Raw genomic sequence first — 27,472 nt, forward strand, 5'->3', positions numbered from 1 at the left:
ATGAACAGTTCAAAATCACCAGTGCTGGACGGATTAGGAAACACAACCTGCAGCGCACACAATAAGATTTCGGTATTCTTTTCAATAATATTCATGACGGTGGGAATTTTATCCAACAGTCTTGCAATAGCAATTCTCATGAAGGCATATCAGAGATTTAGACAGAAATCAAAAGCATCCTTTTTGCTTTTTGCTAGTGGTTTGGTTGTCACAGATCTTTTTGGCCATCTCATCAATGGAACTATTGCCGTGTTTGTGTATGCCTCTGACAAAGACTGGATTCGATTTAATCAATCAAACATTCTCTGCAGTGTTTTTGGCATATGTATGGTATTCTTTGGTCTGTGCCCTCTCTTTCTGGGCAGTGTGATGGCTGTTGAACGTTGCATTGGAGTCACTAAACCAATATTTCATTCTACAAAAATGACTTCTAAACATGTAAAAATGATTTTGACTACGGTATGTCTCTTTGCTGTTTTTATAGCTTTGCTGCCTATTCTTAGCTTTAGAGCATATCAAATTCAAGCATCGAGGACCTGGTGCTTCTATAAAACAGAACATATTGAGGACTGGGAAGACAGATTTTATCTATTACTTTTTTCTTGCCTTGGGTTACTAGCCCTTGCTGTTTCATTCTTGTGCAATGCTGTCACAGGAATTACTCTCTTAAGAGTCAAATTTAAAAGTCAACAAAGACAAGGCCGATCTCATCATTTTGAAATGATCATTCAGCTATTGGCTATAATGTGTGTCTCTTGCATTTGCTGGAGTCCATTTCTGGTAAGAGCCTAATATGTTTGCCAATTTTTAATGCACATCTGTGTCTGAAGCTTGTCTTTTTTATCTGCAGGTTTTTGACAGTGGCTAGCTGTGGTGAACACCACAGTTCACACTTTTAACATCCACGTGTTATGCTTACAAGCATCTTATTATTTTAATTTCATATTGCATGTGGCAGTCTGACCTATGCATCTGTAACAAAGATGGTATTTGTTTTCATTTCTGACTAGAACTGAAATAGATTTAGCAGTAAGCAGAATATGATGATCATAAAAGCCTGTTTACAGTATCATGATGCAGTGCTAAAACACTGGTCTCTAGTCTAAACTAAGGTTAACATGGGTGTTAGTGCAACAATAGGAGATTCCCAAAAATTGTCCATGTAGACCTGTCTGAAAATACTGTGTTATAACACTGTTAGGTCCCAAACTGTGTTTCACAACTCTTTATGTGTAGTTATGTTTGTAGTGAGGATGGTGTGAGTCTTGCATGGGGTACCCAGAATTATGAGCCCCTGTGATATCCATCTCAGCTTCAGCAAGTGAGAGTTGGCTGCTGCTAAGATGTGTGTCAGCTTCCTGACACAGCAGCTTGTCTGCCTTGCCAGCAAACTCTTGAGGACACTGCCAGTTTAAACTTTGCCGCAGGTAACAATAGATGAACCCGAGTTCCCCAGAGACATCTCTCTGCAGTGTCCAGTCTCTCCCACTGGACACGCCCAGAAATTAAGTTCACTGCCTTCAAAGAGACAGAGCACACACCAACCTGTTTGGCTAGCTGCGAATTCACTCTCTACTTTAATACATAGCACTGAGATGGTTTTATAATAAAACAAGAATAAGTTTATTAACAAAGAACAGAGATTTTAGTGATGCTAAGCGAGAACAAAAAATAGGTCTGGTTACAAATAAAACAAAACATGCTTCTAAGGCTACGTCTACACTACACAGCTTTTATCAACACAGCTGTGTTTGTTGCTACTGCCGTGCCACTAAAAGTCATACCATGTAGCCGCTGTTTGTCGGCTCTCCTGCCGACAAAAAACTTCCACCCCCAATGAGCGGCGTTTGCGTTGTCAGCAGGAGGGTGCTCCTGCCGACAAAGCACTGTTCACGCTGGCGCTTGTCATCGGCAAAAGTTTTCTTTCGGGGAGGGAGGGGAATTAACAGCTCTGAAAGACAAAAGTTTTGCTGTTCAATTGCCAGTGTAGACCTAGCCCTAGTGATTAAAACTCAATTTCAGCAAGTTGCAATCTTTGTCTAAGCAGGTTTCTCACTTACATTAAGTCTCCAGCAACTCTTGTCTTTCAGTTCAAGAGGATCCAGCTTTCCGAGGCTCAAAGGCAGCTGTATGCTCTCATCCCCTAAGTGAAGGATAATTAAAATGTCTCCTCAGCCCCCTCCCCCCTTATATTATCCAAGGTCTATTGTCTCTGTTTCAAGAGCCAGGAAGGCTTTTTAGGGATGTGGAGTCTGTTGTCCCCCTCCCCCAATGTGATTAAGTGTCTTCTCCCCTGTTCATTTAGCTTGATGGCTTTATTTACCTGATATGTAAATATGCTTTCAATGGGTCAAGCTTTGTAAGCCAGAGGACAAATAGGTGAATCCATAGTCCTTTGTCCAAGCCAAACTTGTTTATCAAGTTTGCCCTCAAAATATATTTTAGGAACACGTTTTCAGCACTCAGGCACAATTCCATCTGTGCGTACATCATGCAATGATACTCATGACCAGCATGTCACCAGTTTACATAAGATACCTTATGTGACACCTTTGAGTTATATCTTATGACAACAATGAGTGTGCCAGGCTTGATGTGCGTTATGTTATGTGGGGGGTGGGGGGCTATGCCAGTTGTTAGGGGTGGGCACCATGGTCACAGATGGGGCCTATAAAGCCCACTTCATACTACAAGTTATAAACCATCTTAAGGAAGGTAAAGTTTAAAAATAGTTAATGATGTCATGTCACTTTTATAGAGCAACTTTCCTCATTAGATCTCAAAGCACTTTACAAAGGGAAGTTTTATTATCCCCATTTTACAGATGGGGAAACATGCATAGAGGTGAAGTGATTTGTCCAAGGTATCCCAGGAGATCAATGGCAGAGCTGGAATAGAGTTCAAGTCAGTGCTTTGCCCACTTGGCCACACTGCCTAATATGTTGGTGCAACCCATAGGTTTTAAAATCCATTTCAGAATTGTGTTAAAGAACAGTGGTTGAGCTGCACTTGATGTTTTTGGTAATGGCTTAATTTCAAGTGTGGTTTAAATATAAGTAACCTGGTTTAGTTGTAGTCTAAACAGAGCTTTAGCAAAGTTTGTTGCAGATCAGCATTAGGAGTTGGTGCTCCCAGGCAATCCCTCAAAACACAGCACAGAACCTAGTGCCTGCATGTTACTGGCTGCAGTGGTTCTTCCAAACTGCGTAGTGCAGGTCAGGTCAGTATAAACCAGTGGTGGGCAACCTGCGGCCCATCAGGGTAATCTGATTGTGGGCCGTGAGACATTTTGCTGATGTTGACCATCAGGCACAGCCCCTCACAGCTGCGGTTCGCCACTCCTGGCCAGTGGGAGCTGTGGGAAGCAGTGGGCTGCAGGGATGTGCTGGCCGCCACTTCCCGCAGCTCCCATTGGCCGGGAATGGCGAACCGCGGCCACTGGGAGCTGCAGGAGGCTGTGCCTGCGACAGTCAACGTCTGCGGGCCGGGAGACATTTTGCTATCAGATTACCCTGATGGGCTGCATGGTATAAACTGTAAACCACTGGTATAAACTGTGTCAGAAATCAGAGTTGGAATACACTTGATTATCATATAGTAAAGAATCCTAAAGTTTCTTGCTCTGTCCTATGATGGCATTATAAAGCACATCTGAACTGGGTCCCAGAGGATAGTGTTCATGTTCACACACTTATGAAAATGGTTTAACATAACCACGTAAACTGTTTTGAAAGAGTTTAACTTTGTACTAGTGTGAGGGAGGTTAAGACATGAGCAACACTGAATCTTAATTCTTCTTTTAGAAAGAGGGCCCTATACCATAGGTGCTGACTCCGTGGATGCTCCAGGGCTGGAGCACCCACAGAGAAAAATTAGTGGGTGCTGAGCACCCACCGGCAACCAAGCTCTCCCTGCCCCCCAGCGCCTCTCCCCCGCTGATCACTCCCTTCCCCTTCCTCCCAGCGCCTCCCACCTGCCACGAACAGCTGTTTTGCAGCATGCAGGTCGGCTCTGGGAGGGATGGGGAGGAGTGGGGATGGGGCACGGTCAAGAGAGGGGGCAGGAAGAGGCGGGGTGGAGGCTTGGGGGAAGAGGCGGGGCAGGGACTTGGGGGAAAGGGTGGAGTGGGGACGGAGCAGTGGCGGGAAGAGGCAGGGTGGGGGCGAGGGCTTGGGGGAAGGGGTGGAGTGGGGTCCGGGCCTGGATGGGGGGGGGTCGAGCATCCCCCGGGTAGAGGGGAAGTCGGCACCTATGCCCTATGCTCCTCTTACACTGGTGGAAAACGGGTGTGTGATCAGAACAAGAGTATCTGCTATAATAGAGACCAGTGAAGACATGGGGTGAAATCCTGGCCCTATTGAAATCCTGGCCCTATTGAAATCAAAGGGAGTTTTGCCATTGACTTCAAAAGGGTCAAAAGAATTTCACCTTAGCTTTTTTATTGATTTCTCTAGACTTGCACTACAATACCGTTTTAACTAATCTTAGCTTTTTGTAGCATTATTGTCAGTCTCATGTCTCTCATACGTACTTTGTGGACGAAGTCTTTAGGATAATAATGTAGGCTTTTTTTTAGTGAACTATTACTTCCAGTGACATCCTGAAATAAATTTGAGGCAAGCACAGATTGACTATCCAAAAAAGTAATTGAAGTGATCAGTTTACTTGTCAAAAAACCCCAATATATTACCCAGTTCCAATATTTATTTTCAGATAAAATATTTGTCCTTAAAGATTGCAGTTGATTTAATTCCAGAAGGACTTTGAATGTCAAAAGAACTATTAACCTGCCTTTTCATTCAAAAGAGATGTTCTGTTTATGCAATATATGATGAAACACTGAATTACAACTACTCTAATTGTTTTTCATTATCACTCATTCTTTTCCTTACTGTGCCCTTTCTGCTGCTTCCTTTCTAGAGGAAAAAATGCTGAACTTTCAATCTCCTAAGTACATACACATATTTTTTCTAAAGCTTGTAGATGGATCAGTGCTCCCATAAATATTTTGAAATCATTGCACTCTTGATAAAATATTTTGCATCATATAGATGGTAGTTAAATATGAATTACTGTTATCTTGATAAGCTTTACTCCGAATCCTGCTGTTTAGATCTCTCTTCTGTTTGTGATTTATACTGACAAATGACTTAATGCTTAATTTTTGTAATTGAAAATTTATATAAATATGTTCCTGTGACAGCTCTGGTCAGAGTTGGGTAGTACTGGCAGGTACTATCGAAATCTTCCTCACAGCTCTGCCAGTGTACCGCATTGTGCATGTTCAGCACTCCTGAAATTCTAGCTCTGGATGTCTCAAGTCCAGGCTTGCCAGATTGTCATCAAATATTGTGCTGGCTTTTGCAGGGTGGACAAATGTTCTTTGGGGATGAGAATAAAATCACAAACTCACTTTCACATTTGATTTAGAAACCCAAGTGTTGAGGTGAAAGACTAGTCCTTTAACCCAAAGATTGTTGCAATTCCCAGATTGCTAGTAAAATGAGTACTTAAGGGTGTATTAAATTGCCATTTTTGGCTAAACTTCAGCATAAACATTTTTTTAACAACCTGATGTCTTCTATTGTGGGATTAAGCCATGTTCTTGCAGAGGAATGGATTTGATGGTCTAGGCCCTGGCCCTAGAGTGACTTCTATGTGGCTATTCATAAAGTTAAGCACATTTGTAAGTCTTTGCAGGATTGGGGATTTACTGTCTTTAACTATTTTGATTCTACTGAGGATATAAAAGTTAATTTCCTGAACTGTCAGCACTTATGCATTTTTGTTTTATTTTAAAAATTATTCAGTTCAGAGAAGATAAACACATCATTATAAGGTACATACAGTACTACTGCATTTTATTAGAGCGTAGTGGAGCATACATAGGTAGTGAAAATAAAATATCGTCAAGAACGTGTTGTTATAAACTGGAGACATCTGCAACATGAGACTGGAGCATATCCAGAATTCAGCAGTAAGTATTATTTCTCATGGTAGTACTGAGCTGAAGGGGCATTTTAGGGATGATTCCAAAGAATATTCAGTCGGGCAAAGAAAATCATCTGGGATAAATGAGAATATGAATACAAAAGACACTTTCAGCATTGAACTGAATAATATAATAGAGTGAATGTTCTCTTAGCCTTATTCAAGTGTAAACAGATAAACTAATTTCGAACTGAATATATAGTTACTTTTTTCTGGTCAAAACAGGCATAATTTTAGTTAACTTCAGCAGGAGTTGAGGGCACTCAGCACTTGGTAGGATTGGGTTCTTAATTCTGTGTTTTCCATCTAAGCTCAAATTTTGGCTTCAGTTATGTGCATGCGTATGTGTTGGGCTAGTCTGGGCTGTTCTGCTACCCACCCGTTCTTTGAATGGAATTGAATAGCTATGATGGAGCACATATCATTTTATTAGTCCATTGGTGGAGTTTTGCTTTCATAAATCAGAACACAAGCATCATGCATATATGTATATACAGTAGATAATAAAATCCATTTATCCAGACTCCATCCCTTCTAAATTTGTGTTGCCTGGTGCACATCACTTTCTCAGTTCCTTGTCCTGTATTTGAAAGCCAAATAGTCAAATATTTTTGACCTTCTCCTAAACACTTTTGACAAATGGGGTTTGTAAATAGATCAGACAGATTTTCGCCATCTACAAATTCCCATTTGACAGCCCCAAAAGATTTTGGATAAATGATTTGTTTTAGATTATATAATATAATATGCACCTGAATGAATAAGATAAGGCATCAAATCAGACATATTATTTACCAAAATATTAAATTAATATTTGTATCACGCTTATCCACCAGTATAGGGGATTCTTACTGATATTTCAAGTAAAAATACCTTTTAAATAAGCAAGTGTCTAAAATATAGTCCTAGCTTTCCAAATGGGCTTTCCATCCATTTATCAATAATTATTATTTGCTGTTCATTCCTTGAGTAGCCAAAAGTATGCTACACTTCATATTAAAGAAAAGGTAATGGTAATCTTTCTCATTGAAGTCAATGGACTGGGGTTCTACTCTCTATCTTGAAGAACTAGTACACTAGAGAGCTTGATGTGAGTGGGAGTTGTGCTGACATGAGTTAGGTTGAGGTGTGACAAAGTCTGGGAAGGCAAAATGATGGAGGTAAAGGTGGTGGGGGATAAGGATTACAAATACAAGGGCATGAGTTACCTCCGTAGAACTGCACATCTTGTTTTTAGTTTCTAATCGAGTTTGTTATTGTTAACTGCTATGTGCACACTGCTATGTGTAACTTTCTCCTCTGGTTCAGTAATATCTGTAATACTGAATGGCACCTACTTTCTAAATGAAGATACTCAGTTTTCATTATAAAATCAATGTTCCCAAATATTGCACATCTATCCATTGATTTATACCCACTGTTAAATATTTAAATGCAATATAACTTTTTTTCTCTTTGTAGTTAGTATTTAAATAATATATGTAAAAGTATTAAGTCTTTCTTCTGTGCCAAAGTATTCTGTTTAGATGGCAAGCTCTTTGGGCAGGGACTGTCTGTTTCTGTGTGTAAGTACAACATCTAGGACAATGGATCTCAATCTTGGTTGGAGCCTCTAGGGGCTCGTGAATTACAAATATGTGCATAATAATAAAAATACCCATGACTCTTACCTAACATACATTGAGACAGTGACTTTCTTATGCTTCCCAGCCAGAAATGAGCAGGTCACTGATGTGCAGGGCTGTGAGGATGTGCTTTCTGCCCTCATGCGGGAGCCTTGCTGCAAGGGAGCAGGAGAGAGTGCAGACGCAGTGTAGAGCACAGTTTCCATGGTCTCCCTTAGAGTAATGCAGCTCTTGGGGGATCTGCCAGTTTGGGGGAACTGAACACCCTGCTTATTCCATTCCTCTTTCATCATGATGGGAGAATTCATAGGAAACTCCAGAAGAGGAAACTCATATATTTTACTGTTCCCTGTATGGGCATGACCCATGTGTGGGATGAATGGTCCCAATGATTCTATGCTTGTTGTGGATTGCCTGATAATCTGAAAGACTGTTTCATGATAATATTTTCCAAAAATGTTAACACACAACTTCGGTGCTGAACCAGATTGTGTCAAGTCATGTTTTGTGTTGCCAAAGGGCAATTCCTGCTCATCCTTATTCATCAAAGCAAATGGGGAATTTTTTTTTATGAGTAAGGTCAGCATGATTTGGCCCCAAGAGGTTGGATTCCCAAAGAAAGCAGAAGGGATTGCAGCATTTTGTGGCATGCATGTCAATGACAATATACGCTGTTACACAGAGCTGCTCTTTTGACAGTGACATGCTGCCTACCCTATTTCTTAAACTGCTTGTTTTTGGAGCTACATTCATCTGAAGAGATTCTGACTTTATCACATAAATTCTCTGTGGCCGAAGAGGTAATTGCATTTCTCAATATTTTGCTATTTGGAGGAGTAAAATGTACTTCCTGTAATTCCACATGAGATGGGTCTGAGAGTAAATTTTTGTACAGGATCACATTCCAGCTATGGAGAAACATCTTTTCCATTTATTTTAATTGCAGTTCTCTGAACTTACTCTAACTCTTCATTGTCCTTTTATTATCTTTATTGAAATGCAAGAGTGGTGCAGTAGTTACAATAGGGAGCTGGGTTTCAGTCCGGCGTCCCAATTCCAGTTAGCTCCTTTCCCCTCTTCCCCCCCACAGTTTAGCTAGTTTAAAGGGACCCTAAGCTGCCTGGAACAGGCCACCTTGGGAATAGCACATGTAGGGAAAGTTCCTTGGGTAGAGTACAGCTGGCAAAATGGCTCTTCTGCATGCCCTTGTGCCTCTTGTTATGAGGTGAGAAGGGAAGGGCATGTTAGTGAAGGAGGCTGTATGGTTGGAGTACAATTTGCTGCCTCTGTTCTGGGCTGCTGCATGTAGAATTCCATCACTGGGGCCAGATTCTCAGCTGATGTAAATCGGCAAAGGTTCTTGGAGGTCAGTGGTGCTCACTGATTAACATCAGCTGAGGATCTGGCCCTTAATTATTACTAGTATAGAGGAAAGCATTCTTACCGCCTTTGTTTTACAAGAACTTCTATACATATCACTTTAGTACGTGTGTGTACATACGTGTTTTAATACAGTGGTATTACCCTGCAAGTTTATATCCAATGTATTTCTCATGCTAACCCAGAAGTCTGTCTCTGCATTACTGCTTTCTATATCACACTTTTGTGTCTTGGCTGATTAAATCTCCATATTACCTTACTCTGATGTGTATGAAATCTCATCACATTTATATCTGCTCATTGCATTCTTTCTGCAGTTTATCTCAAAAAAAAAAAAAAAAATGCTGAATCTCCTTTCTCCTTTTATTTCCTGACAAAATAAAATAGCTTTAAAGTACAGTAGATTCTCTCTTATGGTCTCTGGCAGTTGATTTTTTGGTAGCTGAATCATACATTTGAGAGGGCAAGTATTTCCGAATGGAAAATTTCATAAAGAAGGGATATCAGTGTTTATTTCATGAGCTTCAGGCTAACTTTCTGGAGGATGCTGCATCCCAGTGAAAAAGAATTAACTTTTTATTTGAACAAGGATAAATTAGTCTTTGAATTAGTACAAATATGTTTCTGAAGATCGCTGGTGGTAATGTTAAATCTCTTCACTCATCTGGCCAAGCAGCTATTTAAAAGTTGTTACTACATAAAAAAACGGCGCCATAAATGGCGCCCTTAGTATTTCTGTTCAGCAAATTCGAGAGTTTAAAATAGAACTGGTTGAAACTATTCCACTTTTTTTTATCCTTACTTTTGTTAGTTTGAGATGTTTGAAAACTAGTAGGTTGATATACATCGTTCTTTTTTCTGCTGCAAAGGGAAAGAAAAAGACAAAATGTCTCGATAGGAAAAAGATGATAAATTTAGTGCCAGACCTTGCTAACACTACAACCTGGCTCTGCAGCAGGCTGACCCATCCAAGGAAAATGCTGACCTGGTGCACAAGCTTAAAAAGAAATAGCCATTACTCTCGCAAATCCAGCACATGGTCCCAATTCAAGCCCATTTCAAGAGCTTACTTCTTTCACCTCATCTAAAAGAAGTGAACTAATTTTATAGGGGAAAGAAAAGAGAGGTTTTTGCCTGGAAAAGTTCTGCAGGATCTGGCTCATTATCTTTACTCATAGAATCAATATTATAAAGATTACTATCCTCTAGAGATTATTTCTTCTTCAGACCTGCTATTTAGCCCAAGTAGGAGGATCTGAGACTGAAAACAGTCTTTTCCAAGTCCTTATGGAAAAATAAATCTTCTGTTGTGCGTTGATCAGGCTTGCAAGCTTCATTGGGAGAAACAGCCTCATTCTTCCTGATCTAGTGGGCTCTGGATGGTCAGACAGCTTTTAGAGTATGTCCTTTAACATAGGGAGAATTCAGTTATCATTCCTGTTTGATTTCCTCTGAATGAACTGCTAATGTACTAAATGGTTTTATTATTGGAACATTGCTATGAACCTTTTTATGAGCCCGTGTTTTTTGGTGTTTATAAATTTCTGGGGGGGGAAATTGGCTGTTTTGGCTGAAATTTCAGCTGCTTATTGTCAGTACAAAGGAATTGTTGTATAGAAAGAATTTTTGTTTTGGGTTTGTTTGGAGGAATCTCTGGTAAATTTATATCAAGTTTGCTTGTTTCAATTTACAAACTAACATCAGGAAATTCAAAGCTCTGATTTCTGCAGCAGCCACAATTAAACCATGGTACCACATATACTTACACACAAACCTCATATAGTACCATACTTAAATAATTATTGTTGCTGTGGGAATCAGAGCTTTGAATTTCCTGATGCTTGCACACAAGTATAAAACGAATTTACAATTTTTTATTTAGAGAGAGGTAGCTATGTGAACCATTGGGCAGATCCTAAGCTCATGTAAATCTGCATAGCTCCATTGATTTTACTGGAGTTACACTAGTTTATGCCACTTTCGGGACTGATACAGCCTTTAATTTAATGATTTCCCACCCTACCCTCAGAAATATAGTTTCTTTGAATAAAATAAAATATATCTGTGGTGGAACCATAACTATACCATATCTTTCTCAGTCATAGCAACACATTACATAGAATTGACTATAAATAGCTGTATATTTTTTGCACTGTGTAGAATTAAATCATGGGTTTATGCTCTATTATATATATATATATATATATATATATATACCTAGGGTAATGCTGGATTTTCACAAATGTTGTCTGTCTTCATAAGTGATCTGTTTTTTCTCAAGTTTGGTAAAATTCCAGTTGGCCTCAGCCTTTCAGAGCAATAATTTGCTGTATGGGACTGATCTGGATTGCAGAGATTAGACTAGCCATGTTATACAGAGGAGGAGAAATATTTTCAATTTATTTATGTGAGTTTATGTAGAGTTCATGTCAGTTTTCAAACGAGGTATCTTTGAATGCTTTCTAAAAGTAGTCATGGTATAGTTTACTCACAGACTATTTAGAAATTGTTCTTCTCCAGATTTGGCAGTACAACACTCAGGAGTTTGGGAGGAGAAGAAAGCCAGATGAAGACCGTCATCACAGTAGTAAAAAGGGTCTAGTAGAAGAGTAGAATAGTAGAGAATCTCTTCTCTTGCAGCAGCCACGTGGCTCTGGAAGGGGAGAGGAGCTTTTGGTTTTATCAGATACAGTACTTACCAGACTGAGACTAATATTTAAGACAGAGCCCTAAAATAGTGACATCACCCTCACTTACCAGCAGCTGGCATGGGAATGGGTTTTGCCAGAGCATTACTTCTGGGTCTTACCCTCATTGTTCATATTTACTAGAACCAGTTGAAAAAACTTCAGTGGAACAGTTTTCATTTGGAAAATGCAGTTCCATCAAAATGGAAATGCTTTGCAAAATAACGATGATTTTAACAAAATTTTATTTTGGGAAAGGCAGGGTAGGAGAAAGGAAAGAATTCTTTCCTATGTTAAAACAGCCCATTTTTGCCATTTTTGGAACAAAATGTGTTGATTTTTTTCCCTTTCAAAATGATGTTTTGGTTTGATTTTTAAATCTGGTAGTATTATAAAATAAAAATTAACTGAAATTGAAGTGTTTTTCATTTTTGTCAAAACAAAATGTTTCAAAACATTTTTTTTCCGGAAATTCTTTCCTGGAGAGTTTGGGTTTTATTCTGAATCAGAATGAAAGCAAACCACAAAATCTTGAAATCCTCCACAAAAGAGTATTTCTGTTCTCCACCCAGATTTAATATCTATCTCTGACTTGCATGCCTGCAGTTAGTAAACTTTTCATTTCATTAAAGACTTTTAATTTGCTACTTGATCCAAAATAGGAAGCATTCCAATTTGGGCTCAGTTACTGTAGAATTGATTATGTTCTTTGGCTAAGATAGTTGTGTACTCAGGTCTTTTTTGCTTGAAAAATCATATACTGAATAATCAGTTCTGGATAGCTGCCTAGACTGAGATTGGATCTTTGTCCTGTGGGTTGATAAATTCTTTAAATGGTAAATATGTGACCTAAACCTTCTTTGCCAAAATAAGTTCACATGGAACATTTCCAGCAATTCTTCCATATTGGCCAGTTTTAATCTGATAAATTCATGTCTTATACCATTTCTGTAATATCGATACTCCAAGCTGTCCAAAGTATCATTATGGATATTTAATTTTGGTATTAATGTGAAATCCTGATTCTCCCTCCCCCCCACAGATGATTATAGATTAGTTATTTCCTTCTTTAAACAGCCATTAAAGCTATGTCAAACAGTACTGCAGGATCAGCTCATATTTGAAAGAGATCGTCATTTAAATCCTCTTCTTGGCTTCTCACTTTGCTCTAGCTAACTTCTCTCATCTACCTCTGTGTTTCTGCTTGCTGAATATCATAGTGATAGGAGACCAAGTGCTAGCTATGAAACTTACTTATTGCAGATTCTTCTCCAGCTTTTAACACTCTTTTAAACTACTTTAATAATGACATCATATATTTACATAACAGTATTCACTCACCGTTGAAGTGCAGCCAGTTACTTATCTTGTAAGCTCTCTGGGGCAGAGACTGTCTTTGCTCTCTGGCTATGTCTACACAGCCTGAGGAAGTGAGCCTCCCAGCATTGGTCAACAGACTCAGGCTAACAGGGCTCCCATTTGTGCTCTAAAAATAGCTGTGCAGATAGTGCTTTGAAGTTTTGATTTGGGCTGGAGCTCAAACTCTGAAGCCTGGGGTGGGGGGAGAAAAATAAATCATCCTTAAATGAAGATTAGATCTTTTTTCCTCTTCTCTCTTTAATAATAAAAGATAAAACAGTTTCATGTCCATCCTTATTAGGATTTATAGTGTGATTAATTTGTTTGTCAACAGTTAAAAAATAAAACTTATTTAGTTGTAATTTATTTCTTCCAACTAAGTAAATGTAATAGCGATTCACTCTCCCTGCTGTTTCAGTGCACAGCCTTTAACAAACACTTCTGTAAAGCTATTTGTATAAAAGTGAGCCAGTTTTTTTTATAGAGCTTTGAGAATATTTTACAACACTAAAAAAAGTCACATTCACTTTTGCTTAGGCCCAGATCTGTAGATGTTCTAAATCACCATCGATCCACTGGCTTAAATGAATATACATGAGGATTTGGCCCCTAGTGTTTAAAATATATCTTTGTTTTCTCAACCCTACAAGACACATGTACTATAAACAAATAACTATGAATAAATGTCCATTTCTGTCGAAGAAGTGAGGTTTTTACCCACGAAAGCTTATGCCCAAATAAATCTGTTAGTCTTTAAGGTGCCACCAGACTCCTTGTTGTTTTTGTCTTTCTAATGACCACCACTATGGGTTACAACCAGAGATCAAACCCATGATTGCTAGAGCTAAAAGCAGCAGCCTGCCTTTTGAGGTAAGGGAATAATTCTTCTAGCAGGCAGCTAACACATTAACTCTGTGGACTAGTCATTAGATGGCGATGTACAACACAGTGAACAGTTGGTTTCACTGGTTCACAAATCAGTTGACTGCTTGAAGTCCTTGTGAGACCTGTGCATCAAGGGCTTGCAAGATTGGGCCCCACATCAATGCATACAGTGTTTTTGCACTCTAGAGGACAGGGAGGGGAAAAGGCCTTCATTATGTAATTATGATCTTTTTTTCTCCCTCTTTGTATGCTCCTTCTGAGCATGGGTCTGATTTTTGTGGCATCCTTTAAGTCAGTAGGAGCAAGGAACACTTACGGAATTCAGCCCTATATTGAATTCTTACATAATATAGACACAAATAATAGACTTGAAACCTAAGGAGCATATGATATTTATAAAAAATACTACACATAACAACCTCATTCTTCATACCTTACAAACAGCCTTACAAGGGCAGTTTCTTTAGCTGGCATCTTTTTAGGCACTATGTGCCTTTGCATTGTATGTGGAGCCATCTACTATTTTCAGCTCCAAAATTTCTTAGCTTTCCACTCAAATAACCCAAGAACATTGAGACTGTAACTGATTCTGGGCTTGTCTACACAAACATGTAGTTTGTGGCAAGGCATGGTGTCAATCTACCCTGCATTAGCTTGCCGTGCACTAAGGCTACATCTACACTTGTAACTAGGGGTGTGAGTCCCAGCTTGCATGAACCTACTCTTGCTAGTTCTCATTGAGTAGTGTAGCCATGGAAGCACAGACAGCAGCAAGTGGTGGCACAGGCTAGCTGCCTCGAGTACGTACCCACAGGGTCAAGGTGGGTTTGTACTCAAGTGGCTAGCCACTGCCCTGTGCTTACTAGCCATTAGTGTGCTAGCTAGCCATTTCCGGGGTGTACAAGGGGATAACATGCAGAAGACATATTTGTGCCCCATTATGGAATGCTCCAGGAGTGGCCCATCATTGGTTTTCAAAAGAGCCAAGATTGGGGTGGACAGCTTCCTTCTTGTGGTCTCTTGCTGGGCACAGTTTGGTACCCATGTATAGGTCCTAGACCAGGGATTGGCAACCTTTGGCATGCGGCCTGTCAGGGAAATCCGCTGGTGGGCCAGGATGGTTTGTTTACCTGCAGCGTCCGCACGTGCGTCAGCAGTTTCAGCCAATTGCAGCTCCCACTGGCTGTTCCAGGCCAATGGGGGCTGTGGGAAGCGGCGTAGGCCGAGGGTTGTGCTGGCCAACTCAACAACTGCACCAAGAACTGCTTACACCTCTAGGTCAGAAGTAGCTGGATTGTCAGACAGCAAATTACCACGGAGCCTTATTTTAATCAAAATTATGGTGATGTAAAGCTGGAATAATTTCTTTGACATTACAACAGTATAACGTTTGTGTGAGATCAGAATCTGTCCTGTCCCATGAACTTTACAGGATGATCAGTGACACCATCTCTAATGCTCTGATCTGAGTTGAGAAACTATACAAATGTGATACTTGAACAGTGGTATGTGCATACAGCAGTATTCTCTGTCCTAAGACTTTTGAATGTGTCAACTGACTCACTAATAATAAAAGTGACCTTTTATTATTTGATTGGAAATCTATTAATATAGCTGTAGGCTTTTCCTCTGGCATTTCTCACCACACTGCTGTATCTAAGCACCTCACAAACATTAATGATTTTAGCTTCACAATACTCCTGTGAGTTATGTTGAACTCTGTTTTACAGATGGGGAAAACTGAGGCTCAGAGATTAAATGAATTATCCAAAGTGACACAGGAAGGCCATGGCAGGGCCAGGAATGGAACCCAGATCTCCAGCCAAGTTGCGTTAACCATAAGACCTCCATAGTCTGGGTATCCTCAGCCAAACCTGGACACCAGAATCTTTTCTGAACTTTGGATATTTGATTTTCCTAATTGGTAGCACCAGCTATCTAGGACTTTGCACTTCCCTTCACCATATATTTTCCCAGGATAGCGTCCTTCACACCTACATAGTGCGTGACTGCTCTCTCAAGGTAACTGTGTTCAGAAGGATAATCAGTGAATTGATGTATGTAGGTGAGTACATATTAGCAGCAAACAGACATGGACTTGAATGTACACATATTGGGCCAGACTCCTACCTGGAGTAGATTTGGTATACCGTCAGACAGATTTATGCTAGTTTATACCAGCTGAGAATCTGCCCCTTTGCATCTCATTTGCCTCTAGTACAGTGGTTCCCAAACTTTAACAACCTGTGAACCCCTTTCCCTAAATTGTGAAATATCATGAGCCTCCTCCTAAAAATGAATATTTCCAGGGATTTAAGTTTAAATTTCCTCAGTGTGCTGGATGCGCTTGCTTTGCTCTGCATAGCTCTTGGAAGTCCAGAACCACTGGAGAAAGATAAAGTCTCAGGTCTGGTTTGGCATCAAGTCTGTTTCTGTATTTGGTTTTCAGATGTGCATATGAGGAAAATGCTTTCTCGCACCAGTATGTTGTTGAAAATGATGATAAAACTGTAGTAGCTTTTTCTGCCAGAAGGGGGTACTCGTTTCTTAAACTCAGCCAAAAGTTGATCAATGACAGATTTCTGAAACTCCTTTTCAGTTTGTAATCACAGGAGATCTCAATCAATTTCTTTTTTTCCTCAGTGTTCAATATCTGCATTGAGAAAGTGGTATCATCAAAAGGGTTGTGAATCCAGTCATCATTGCCTGACATAGCTGGAAAGTATTCCCTGAAAGTTGTGCAAAGTCCTTTTTAGGTGTGCAGGTATATTGGTTTTAGTGCACTGATCCAACTGAAGTTTATGTTCTGCCAGGAAGTCACGAAGATTACTGAAACACTCAGTTTGATTGTTTTCCAAACAACTTTCCCAGAACTGCAACTTCTTTATCATGGATTCAACTCGCTCTTGCACATTGAAAACTGTTACATTGAGGCCTGAAGAGATAAATTTAGGTCATTAATTCTTGAGAAAACATCTGCTAAATAAGCTAGGCTCTGGATCCAGACATTATTTTCCATACAGCTGGCAAGATGGAAAGGGTGGCTGTTGAGGGGGAAAAAAACCACTAGGATTTCCGTTCTAAGCTCAAACAAGTACACAAGGATTTTGCCCCGTGAGAGCCATCTAACTTCGGTATGGGTCAACAGATAATTGTGTATACTACCTATTTCTTCACAAAGTATGTGAAATATTCTGGAATTTGTTGGCCATGATTTTATGAAATTCACCATTTTCACTGCATGGTCCAGCACTTCCTTCAGTCCCTCAGGCATGCATTTTGTTGAGAGGGCTTGTCTATGGATACTGCAGTGAGTCGGAGAGACTTTTGATACAACCTTTTTTTGTTCGAGCTACAAATCCAGTATACTTCCCCGTCATTGATGTGGCCCCATCAGTGCAAACGCCTAGGCAATGAGACCAATCTATTTCCTTTTCTTGAAAATATGCATTAGTCAGATTGAAGATATCTTCTCCACTTATACGTTCTTCCAGTGGTCGGCAAAACAACAAGCCTTCTTCAACCATACCTTCATTCACATAATGTATAAGCAGTAGCAAAATAGCTAGATTAGCTACATCAGTTGATTCATCCAACTGTATAGCATAATATGAACTATTTTTCACTCTATGTAGTTTCTACATTATTTGACAAAGGTACCATGTTAGTCCTTTTTGCAGCCTTTTCTCCGAGCATGCAATGAACTACGTCTTTTATACATGGACCAATCGAGCTCTCTGCTATGGTATGGGCTCCTGATGCTTTTGCTACTCGGTAGTTCACGCGGTATGACGCGTCAAGTGCATTTTCATTATCAGAACTTGCTTTGGATATAAAACTGGTAATGTCACTTTTCCTCTCAGCTAATTTTCTTGAAAAAAATCAACAGGCTTGTTGAGTTGTGCAGGATGCCTAGTTTCTAAATGGCGCTGAAGTAGAGAAGGTTTGAGGCTGCTGTTTGCTAGAACATCACCACAAATTACATACAGTGGTTTTGAACGTTCTTGATCACCAATGCATGTAAAGCCATATTTTATATAATCATCGTCATATTTTCTTTTCTTTGTAAGTGTCATAACTATAAAGGGGAAGGGTAACAGCTCTCCTGTGTACAGTACTATAAAATCCCTCCTGGCCAGAGACTCCAAAATCCTTTTCCCTGTAAAGGGTTAAGAAGCTCAGATAACCTGGCTGACACCTGACCCAAAGGACCAATAAGGGGACAAGATACTTTCAAATCTTGGGGGGGGGGGAGGCTTTTGTTTGTGCTCTTTGTTTGGGTTTTTGTTCGCTCTTGGGACTGAGCGGAACCAGACATCAATCCAGGTTCTCCAAATCTTTCTGAACAAGTCTCTCATATTTCAAACTTGTAAGTAAACAGCCAGGCAAGGCGTGTTAGTTTATCTTTGTTTTCTCAACTTGTAAATGTACCTTTTACTAGAGTGTTTATCTCTGTTTGCTGTACTTTGAACCTGAGGCTAGAGGGGGTCCTCTGAGCTCTTTAAGTTTGATTACCCTGTAAAGTTATTTTCCCATCCTGATTTTACAGAGAGGATTTTTACCTTTTTCTTTAATTAAAAGCCTTCTTTTTAAGAACCTGATTGGTTTTTCCTTGTTTTTAGATCCAAGGGGGTTGGATCTTGATCCACCAGGAGTTGGTGGGAGGAAGGAGGGGGGATGGTTAATTTCTCCTTGTTTTAAGATCCAAGGGGTTTGGATCTGTATTCACCAGGGAATTGGTGAAGGTCTCTCAAGGCTACCCAGGGAAGGGAATTAGCTTTGGGATGGTGGCAGCGGACCAGATCTAAGCTGGTAGTTAAGCTTAGAAGTTTTCATGCAGGCCCCCACATTTGTACCCTAAAGTTCAAAGTGGGGAAGCAGCCTTGACAGTAAGTGACTCTCCAGGACCATCATGATCATTAGACTTAGATTTTCCATAGTGTGGACTTGAGGAAACACTAGCTGATTCTTGCGTCTTTACACTTTCCTTTTTCAGCCACTTATCCATTGAACTGGTCTACAAATGTTCTAATAAAAATAACACAGAGGGAATGCTAACCACCAACAAACTAGAAGATGAGAAGATTCACTCACGTCTCATTGAAGCAAAACAGCACTCCAGAGAGAATGACTTGGTATCGAATTACTGAGGCACCTTAATGCTACTACACTGGCCACAACGTGGTTCCGGCTGGTATGGCGCGCAAACACCTTTTCTTCCGCCACCAGGGCTGTCCCTAAGGGGGTGCCCTGCAAGGGACAAATTAGCCTGGACCACTCCCCATGGATAGCCCGGCCCCTGCTCACTCTGCCCTTCATGCCGCCCAACTTCCCCTGTCTGCCAAGGACAGGGGTCTGAGCTGCCACCTGCGCGCCTGGGGTCCCAGCTGCCGCCCTGCCCACCATGGGGCTCAGACTGCTGGCACCGTGCTGGGGTCTCGGCTGCCAGCTCCGCACGCTGTGGGCCTCGGGCTGCTGGACCCTGTTGACTGGGGCTCAGGCTGCCCGCTCAGCACTCCACTGAGCTCGGGCTGCCGGTCCCTGCTGACCGCCAGGGCTTGGGCTGCCCGGCCCCTACTGCCCAGCCCCGCGCTCCATGGGGCTTGGGCTGCTGACCCCCTGCTGACTGCTGGGGCTCGGGCTGCCGACACCAACTGCCACAGGCTTGGGCTACCTGCCCCCCCACTGACCGGGGCTCGACTGCCTGCTCAGCGCTCCACGAGGCTCGGGCTGTCTGCCCTGCAACCGGGTCCCACCTGCTGCCTCCCATGCCCGGGGTCCTTTGGCCGCCATTAGGAAATTTTTCTGGCGAACCCCCTGTAATGTGCGAACCCCCAGGGGTTCACGAACCCCAGTTTGGGAAGCACTGCTCTAGTACATGTGTTACACAGTTAACTTTATGGCATTATTCCTGATTTACATCCATGGAAAAGAAAGAATCAGGCCATTTATTTTTCACTTGTTAAGATTTGTTCTTGCAGCCCTTACTCCTGTGAGTAATCTTTACTCATACAAATAGTTCTACTGACTTCACTTTCACTTTTTAAAAACAAACAAACAATAAAACAGGTGCAACATTTCCTTTTCTCCTGTTAGCTTTCTTATCCACAGCTCTATAGAAAAGCCACACACTTGGTTTTAATTTAACTACAAGGGCCACATCCACAGTTAGTGTAAAAGAGCACATCCCATCTACACCAGATGAGGATATGGCCCATAGTTTTTAAAATAGGGAGGAAGAGATCATTAGGGAAAAATAGAAGCTTTAGACCAAATGTTGTAAATACTGCAGTGTAAAACTAGGTGTGTGTATTTGAGTGGCAGCAGAAGTACATGCACCATGTGATGTTATTCTGGGAACTCCTTGCTTTTTAATTGACTAATATAAAATAAGAAATCAAATAAAAATGTAATTATTGCATGGAGTCTGTTTTGGCTCAACAGTAACTTACATTCTCCATTTACAAGCTGTGACACTTTTATAGCAGTGCTATAGGTAAGTTGGTGTCAGCACTTCTTTGATAACTCCTAGGTTTCAGGGAATATAAAATTGTAGATAAAAGATGTATACGACTTCTTTAAAATTCCATTGTTGATAAAATGCTACAAAATTGAATCTTCTAGGCAGCTTGTACTGACTGTTGCAGCTTTATGTACAGTACATGGCCTCTTATAAATGTCAGTTGTTGAGACTTCTGGAAGAGCAAAATATTTAAATAACTTTTTGCAGGAATAAAATGCAGACTGATTATTTTTCCACAAGTTTTTGGGGAGATATGCAGCACTACGTTGTCACCGCCGTGTGTGATTTAATGATAATATGTAATTCGGCCACAACTCTCTTAGCTATATTAAAGCTTGTCAGACCATGCATTTCTACAGATAGGATCTTATACCGGTCTGTGGTGAAACTTATGGGAGGGGGAAGAGAATTCTGAAAACTCTGTAAGGTATATGAAGACTCCCCTCAAGGGGACTGAGGGGCACATACAAAACCTGTGCAGCCTAACAATCTATTTGGGGGGAAGGTTGCTCCAACCCATAAGATTCTTATATTTCCATATAGAAAGTGGGATCCTAAGCCAGTGCTGGTGCTAGCCCAGTGGGGGCCCTAAGCAGGAATATTTTTGTGTGCCCCCCCCCCAACATATGCTAATAATTAATAGGGGGGCTTCCTTGACCTGCTTGGGCCCTAAGCAATTGCTTAGTCTGCTTATGCCTAGCGCCAGTTCTGCTTTCTAGACCCATCCTCTTGGTGGCCTGCTTTTATGCAGTTTCTTGCAGCACAGGAGGGAGCAGTGGGGGAGAGATGGGTTTGGAGTGTTTAGGCTTAATGTACAAAAGCCAGTAACCCAGTATGTCCTGTTTCGTAACTAGCTGTGAAATGTGCTTTTTGTTTTGACTGGTTGGTTTGTAGGTCTCTAAATAGGAACAGGAAAGCGACTAGCTGCTGTGCCATTTAGCCTATTAGTTGTTCTCATGCCATCGAGATCCAATTGGAAGTGAAACAGAAGTTATGTGATATTTATATTTGGAGCGTGATGTGGAATCTTGGCACCTTCTAATTTTAGTTGCATTGGGGGAGGCCTCTATGGGGGTACTAACCTTCTGCAGAGATCTGAAGGATGTCATGTTGGAATGAGGGGGGATTTATAGCTGTTGAGGGAAATGTTTTAAACTTTTTTCACCAAGCATGTTGGGTGTTGAAAAATGAGGCTGCGTTTTGTGAAACCTAACATAGGAAGAAGAGGTGGCACTGCTACTCACTGTAGATTATCCCCTTGCTCTGCAGTATTAAGTTCCTTAGTTCCACATATTCTTAGTTTCATGGGCAGGGAATTCTCAGGTTGTTCATCTGTGCCAAACTCCTCCAACAGAACCTGGGCTCTCCCTTCTCACTTTTGTTTTCTGAGGTTAGGGATCGGGGATGAGTATGCAAGTGGCCTCCCCCAGTTATCTGGCTCTTCCTGCACCTTTTCTCTGAGGATCTAACAAAGGGGCCCCCTGCCTCTCACCATAACGGAGGCTGTTCTGAGGCAGGAAGCAACAACATGACTGAGGCACACTTCTCCCAGGCTTGCTGCTCTGGCTGTTTAAATACTATGGGGCTGAAATACTTACGGTAATGCCACCTATGATAGGATTTGGGGATGGTTTGCTTCAGTTAGCCCAGTGCAATATGGCTGCCTCATAGTGCTTAAAAGGCTGGGATAGCAGGTATAGAAGGAGTGTTTTCCTGGGCCCACTTAGCTTAGACTGTGGATGGGCTAGCCACCAGAAGGGCCTTACTTGGATTTGGAAGGTGGCATTGGCTTTCGCTGCTGGCTTCCTGATAAAAGAAGATGGGAGAAAACAACTTGCTTCTCAAAGAGCAGTGGAATATAGTAGGCAATTGTGCCTCTTCAGAGATAACCAAAGTTAAGTATGGGGATAGCCTGCACAATTGGAAGTGGTCTAATGGAGAAAGAGGCTGGGAAGATTTCCCCCCCTCCCCCATCCTCAAGCTTCAATCGGGGTACGTGGCCGAGGATCTTGGACTTGTCAAAAAAGAAAGAAAAGGTCTCCATTGGGTTTGGTTGCTGGTTGGAGGAGGTGAGACAACCAAGTCTGAAGCAGTGAATTATTGGAATGTTACATTTATCTTTAAGGAATCGGTTTCTGCTTATTATAACCCCACAAATCATCATGAACTCTTCATGTAATAAATGTACATGATGCTTACTGATTAGCAAATCAAGTTCTCTTCCTAATACTGAAATGATAAAGTTCTAGTGGGTTTGGAAATGCATTTGTGCATGTCTAGTGCAAATACTACTAAGGAGGGGAAGGGATTATTTAACATGATCAAGGAGTAATGGGCATAGTTGTGGTATTTAACATGTTATGTCTGTCAACTGTATAGTACAAATTATTTGCAAATACAAATTTCCACTATCTAGTAATGAGATAAAGTAAGAGGCACTATGGTAATACAAATAAAAAATAAATATTTTGAGAGAGAAAAGAAAAATTTAGGCTAAGTATCAAAAATCCTTTCCTTTTGGTGAGATCTATGAAATTGAAATAATCTTCCAAGGAAAGTAATGGGAGCTCTGTTACTGGGCACATTTAAAATGAGACTTAGGGTGACCAGATGTCCCGATTTTTATAGAGACAGTCCTGATATTTGGGGCTTTTTTTTATATGGGCTCCTATTACCCCCCACCCCCATCCCGATTTTTCACACTTGCTATCTGGTCACCCTAACTAGACTGGACAAAGCACCAAAAGCATATCTAATTTATCATGTACTTATCACAATAGTGTCTAGGCACCCAGTTCAGTTAATAAAATGAATCCTGAATTATTGTGTCTGAACAGACTATTAACTCTTATCCTCCCATACAGGGGAGGATATCTTATAGAACATTATATGTAGATGTTTAGAGGTCAGAACAGAGTCTTTTTCTTCTTCCTCCCCAAACAGATTGTAGAATAATTTGGTATTGGTAAGAGAATAGACTTAATTACCTGCTAGGCATTTTCCATCGCTGGTTTCTGTGAACCTGATTTCCAGAATCTTTGGTAGTCTTGCATTTGGCAGTAGCAATTTGCATGCTTGCATGGTTAGATTCTGATCTGACTGGTTTTATGTCAGTGTTACTCCATTGATTTCAATGGAGTTATTCCTCTCTTATACTACCTTTAAGTGGGATCAGAGTCCAAACATATGACTAATAATCAGAAAATATATTCTCTTTCATTCACTGAACATAAGCTGGAACACTATGTAGAAAGTATTTTAAATAACATGATTGTGAAGCAAAGTTTTATAGTTATGAAAATTTGTAGATATCTCTTTATCTCGACATGTTCTATGTAAGGATTCCAAAGCTTTCAGCACTTTGTGGAGTATATACATAACAATTTTTATTTGGGGGTTTGCATATGTCCATTTTTTGCCCAGACCAAACTTGTAGATTAACTGTCCTAGCAGTTACACCTTACCAAATAATGTAAACCATAAAAATTATATATCCAATTCAGATATCTTTTTCTGATCTTAAAATGATACAAAGGAATAAATCCACTATTAAAGTAAATATTATTTCCCTATTTCAGCACTATAAATAATGGAAAATTGATCCTCCTTAAAAGTGATTAACACTAGAATGGAAAAGAATCATAGAAGTTTTATAGATTAATATTCTAAAATTCACTATGTGTGTGGAAGAAAAAAATAATACACAGATTTAATAAAAATCAAAATAGAGAAATTCTGTTTCTTGGAAAGCTATGCAATCCCTTTCCCCAAAATGTACAGAATTCTAATTTGGATTGCTTAAAATTGCAGAATCCAAATTTGAACAATAACAGATGGATTTTTAGAAAGTACATGTAAATAAGAGACCTCGAAGTATGTTTGAAAACTATAAATCTGTATTTAAAAATCATATAGTGAATAAAATAGACACACTTATGATATCTGCTTTTTCAATTATTTATACCATTGTTTTAGCTCTAATTCTGCTACTTTTTCTTGTGCTTCCTTTTGCTGTAGACTAGTTTTATGGAATGAGTAAGTGGTGTGTGTGTGTGTGTGTGTGTGTAGTTTGCAGAATTATGCTTCTAATAAATAAAATGAAAAGCTTTCATGAGAATAGATCCCATGCAGAAGCCATAAGAGTCCTCCAAGTTTCAATGGACTGTTGATGTCAGAGAGGAATGTGCCCAATGACTGTAGAGTGGAAAGCAGGTTCAGAGAAGCTGGCTTAAAGCTGTTTATACTGGCATGGCACTCAGACATTCCTCACTTTCATACCAATTCCCAGCCATCTTCCTGCCAAGCTTACCAGCTTTTTTTCAGACAGTCTCTATGGGTCCTCCAGGTCTCTCTTTCACATGCTCATACAGAAACATTCATACAAATAGATGCAGTCACAGTTCAAGTTCTTCTCTGTTGCACCCTTCAACTTGTAGTCAGATGCAGTGCTCTACCTCTTTGCAGCAAACCAGGTTCAGGAGCCGGGAATACAACAGGTTATTTTAAAAATGTCAAATAAACAATTTGGATTCTTCAACAGTAGTTTTCTTTCCTCACTCACTCTTCTTTTTTTCCTTTTCTTTTTTTATATTCCCTGGTTGTACAAATGCCAGACTAGCACTTGAACAGACTGACCTATCCTTACAACACCTAATAGATCAATGTAGTCGCAGTGTCAGTTATAAAGTATCTTGTTTCCTAATTACTTTTCTAACTCACTTTATGGGCTTTGGAACTGGTACCCAATAGTGCTGCATCCTTTTTGAGTCTGATAGAATTTGGACCTTGTACTCCTACTAAAAATGTCTGATGCTTTTAATGTTGTTAATCTAAAGAGACAATTTAACATTCCCCAGCAGACTCACTCAGCCAGAGGAACCCAGGTTGCAAGTCCCTGGTGGCAGAAAGCCTACATGGAGAGACAGATGTCTCAGTGGCACAAGACTCTGTCAGCCTTTGCTTATTGAGTGGTGTGTCAAAGCTACCCACAGCAGCCCAGAAAGTGGGTGAGGCCAGCCATGAAGAGAGGGCCTGGTCACGGTGCCTTTCAGATGCATTGAATCTGTGTCTCTCCCAGGCTTCCCCTGTCAGAAATGGTCCTGTTGAATGGCATCTGGAAATGAAAGCTGCCTTCCTGTGAGGGAACTACAAGGGCAGGCAGTAGCAGTAACGCTGGAATACAGGTGTAATTTATTCCCAGTGCTTCTGAGAATGAATGAAATCCTCTGAGTGTTCGTTAGCAAGAGGGAATGGATTATTGGCCTAAGCATCAGGTTTGCAATATATATAGGCTCTTAGGATCTGCTGGTTTGAATCTTGGCAGAGGCAGCTCAACCCTTTGTCTTTGAGGTAGTTTAGTTGCATTCCATTGCAGTTTAATGTGCATGAAACCTTAGAAAACAAAGGTCTTGTGCTCTCTAGACAGATTTATATTTTCAAAATGTGAGAGGCTAGGTCTATGTGTAAAAATTTCCCAAGTGAAAATGGCCAATAGCCGTATAAATGAAAATCTACATCTAGAGAACCCATGGCATATTTTGTATGACCAAAGATTTACCTCGGTATCATTGGCCACTATATCTACTCCTCCCTATTTTGCAGCTGGCTGCCAGCCAGCCCCCATTGCAGGGGTGGTTGCATTTTAGTAGCTAACCATTAGAACTGTGCAGAGAAAGGTAATTCTATTTCATAGAGGATTTTGGTTGTTTGAAATCTAGTTCCATTCCAATTGGGAATGAAAACCAGAAATTCTGAAATTCTCTGCAAAAGGGAATGGAGTTCCAGGGCAGTTCTCGGGGAGGTGGGGGTGGAGGGGGCGGGGGTTGCCAAGAAGCCAGGTGGCCTCACTGGCAGAAAGCTAGCCAAGGTACTGAACCTTGCCTGGGTTCTGTTGGAACTTCAGTAAAATTGGGCTGTCTTTGCAAAATGATCTGATTTTTGCCGAATTAGCAAATTTTATTGAAACAGTGCTCTGCTCGAAATTTTCTGATTACCTCCATTAAACATAGATATTGTTTATAAGATCATTTTGGGATTTTTCTGGATTGAAATGTGCTATATTCATACAAAGCATTATTTTGTTATTGAGCATTAATCTGTGGGAGGATTATCAGATAATGCTTAGAGAGAGTAATTTGAAATAATCACTTCAGTCACTTGCATGCTGTTTTAAAATGGTTTTCTAATATTTAATTAAAAATATTCCATTTTCCAGGTGACAATGGCCAATATTGGAATAAATGCAGATCGTTCAATGGAAACCTGTGAAACAATACTTGTTGTTCTCCGAATGGCAACGTGGAATCAAATATTAGATCCCTGGGTATACATTCTTCTAAGGAAAGCTGTGCTGAAAACCCTCTACAAGATTGCTAGGAGATGCTGTGGAATGCACATCATGAACTTGCATATGTGGGAACTCAGCTCCATCAAGAATTCTTTAAAGGTTGCAGCAATTTCTGAGTCACCAGTTAGTTCCAAACAAATAAATCAACAGCCACTCAGCTCGACAGGGCAATAAAATCAAACACGGCGTATGAAGAAATAATGGGAGTGTAATGATCATACCCTGAGAACACCTTCAAATTTGTTAGTCTTTGTGGTAATATGAGGGTAAGTGGTTTGGTATTTGTTTCAGATTGTGAGTGGTTTGGTCTTATTGGTTACCAGTTTGATATTGCTATTCCAAGATGTGCACTTGAGTAACTGTGATCACTTTCAAAACATTTTTGGGTGAAAGAAGTGTCTTTCAGAAATGGGGTTTAATCAGACAAGACAGATTTCAGAGTGGAGTTAGCTCCACATCACCGTGCCTGCAGCAGCAAAAACACAATCATCCACTGACTACAGAGCACAATGGCAGAAACTGTTAAGCTGGGTGTCGTGAGTACAGATGGTCACCAACACTAGGCTCAAGGAACACGTGAGGAAAGGGAAGAACTTGTTGGTTGGTAATAGAGAAGATAATCTTTTGTTATATAGTGGCACCTCGGTAGTTAAGTGTCTTCATAGCTTTTTAAGGT

At 40.4% G+C, this 27,472-nt stretch overlaps 1 protein-coding gene across 1 annotated transcript; it reads left to right on the forward strand.

Moving 5' to 3' along the window:
• Positions 1 to 26,970, forward strand: PTGFR (prostaglandin F receptor). The gene is made up of 2 exons (XM_065410116.1): positions 1 to 780; positions 26,665 to 26,970. The coding sequence occupies exons 1-2, from the start codon at positions 1 to 3 to the stop codon at positions 26,968 to 26,970; spliced, it is 1,086 nt and encodes a 361-aa protein (XP_065266188.1).
• Positions 26,971 to 27,472: the final 502 nt, after the last annotated feature.

Source organism: Emys orbicularis, chromosome 8 (assembly GCF_028017835.1).
Source record: "Emys orbicularis isolate rEmyOrb1 chromosome 8, rEmyOrb1.hap1, whole genome shotgun sequence".
In the NCBI taxonomy this organism is placed as follows: Eukaryota; Metazoa; Chordata; order Testudines; family Emydidae; genus Emys; species Emys orbicularis.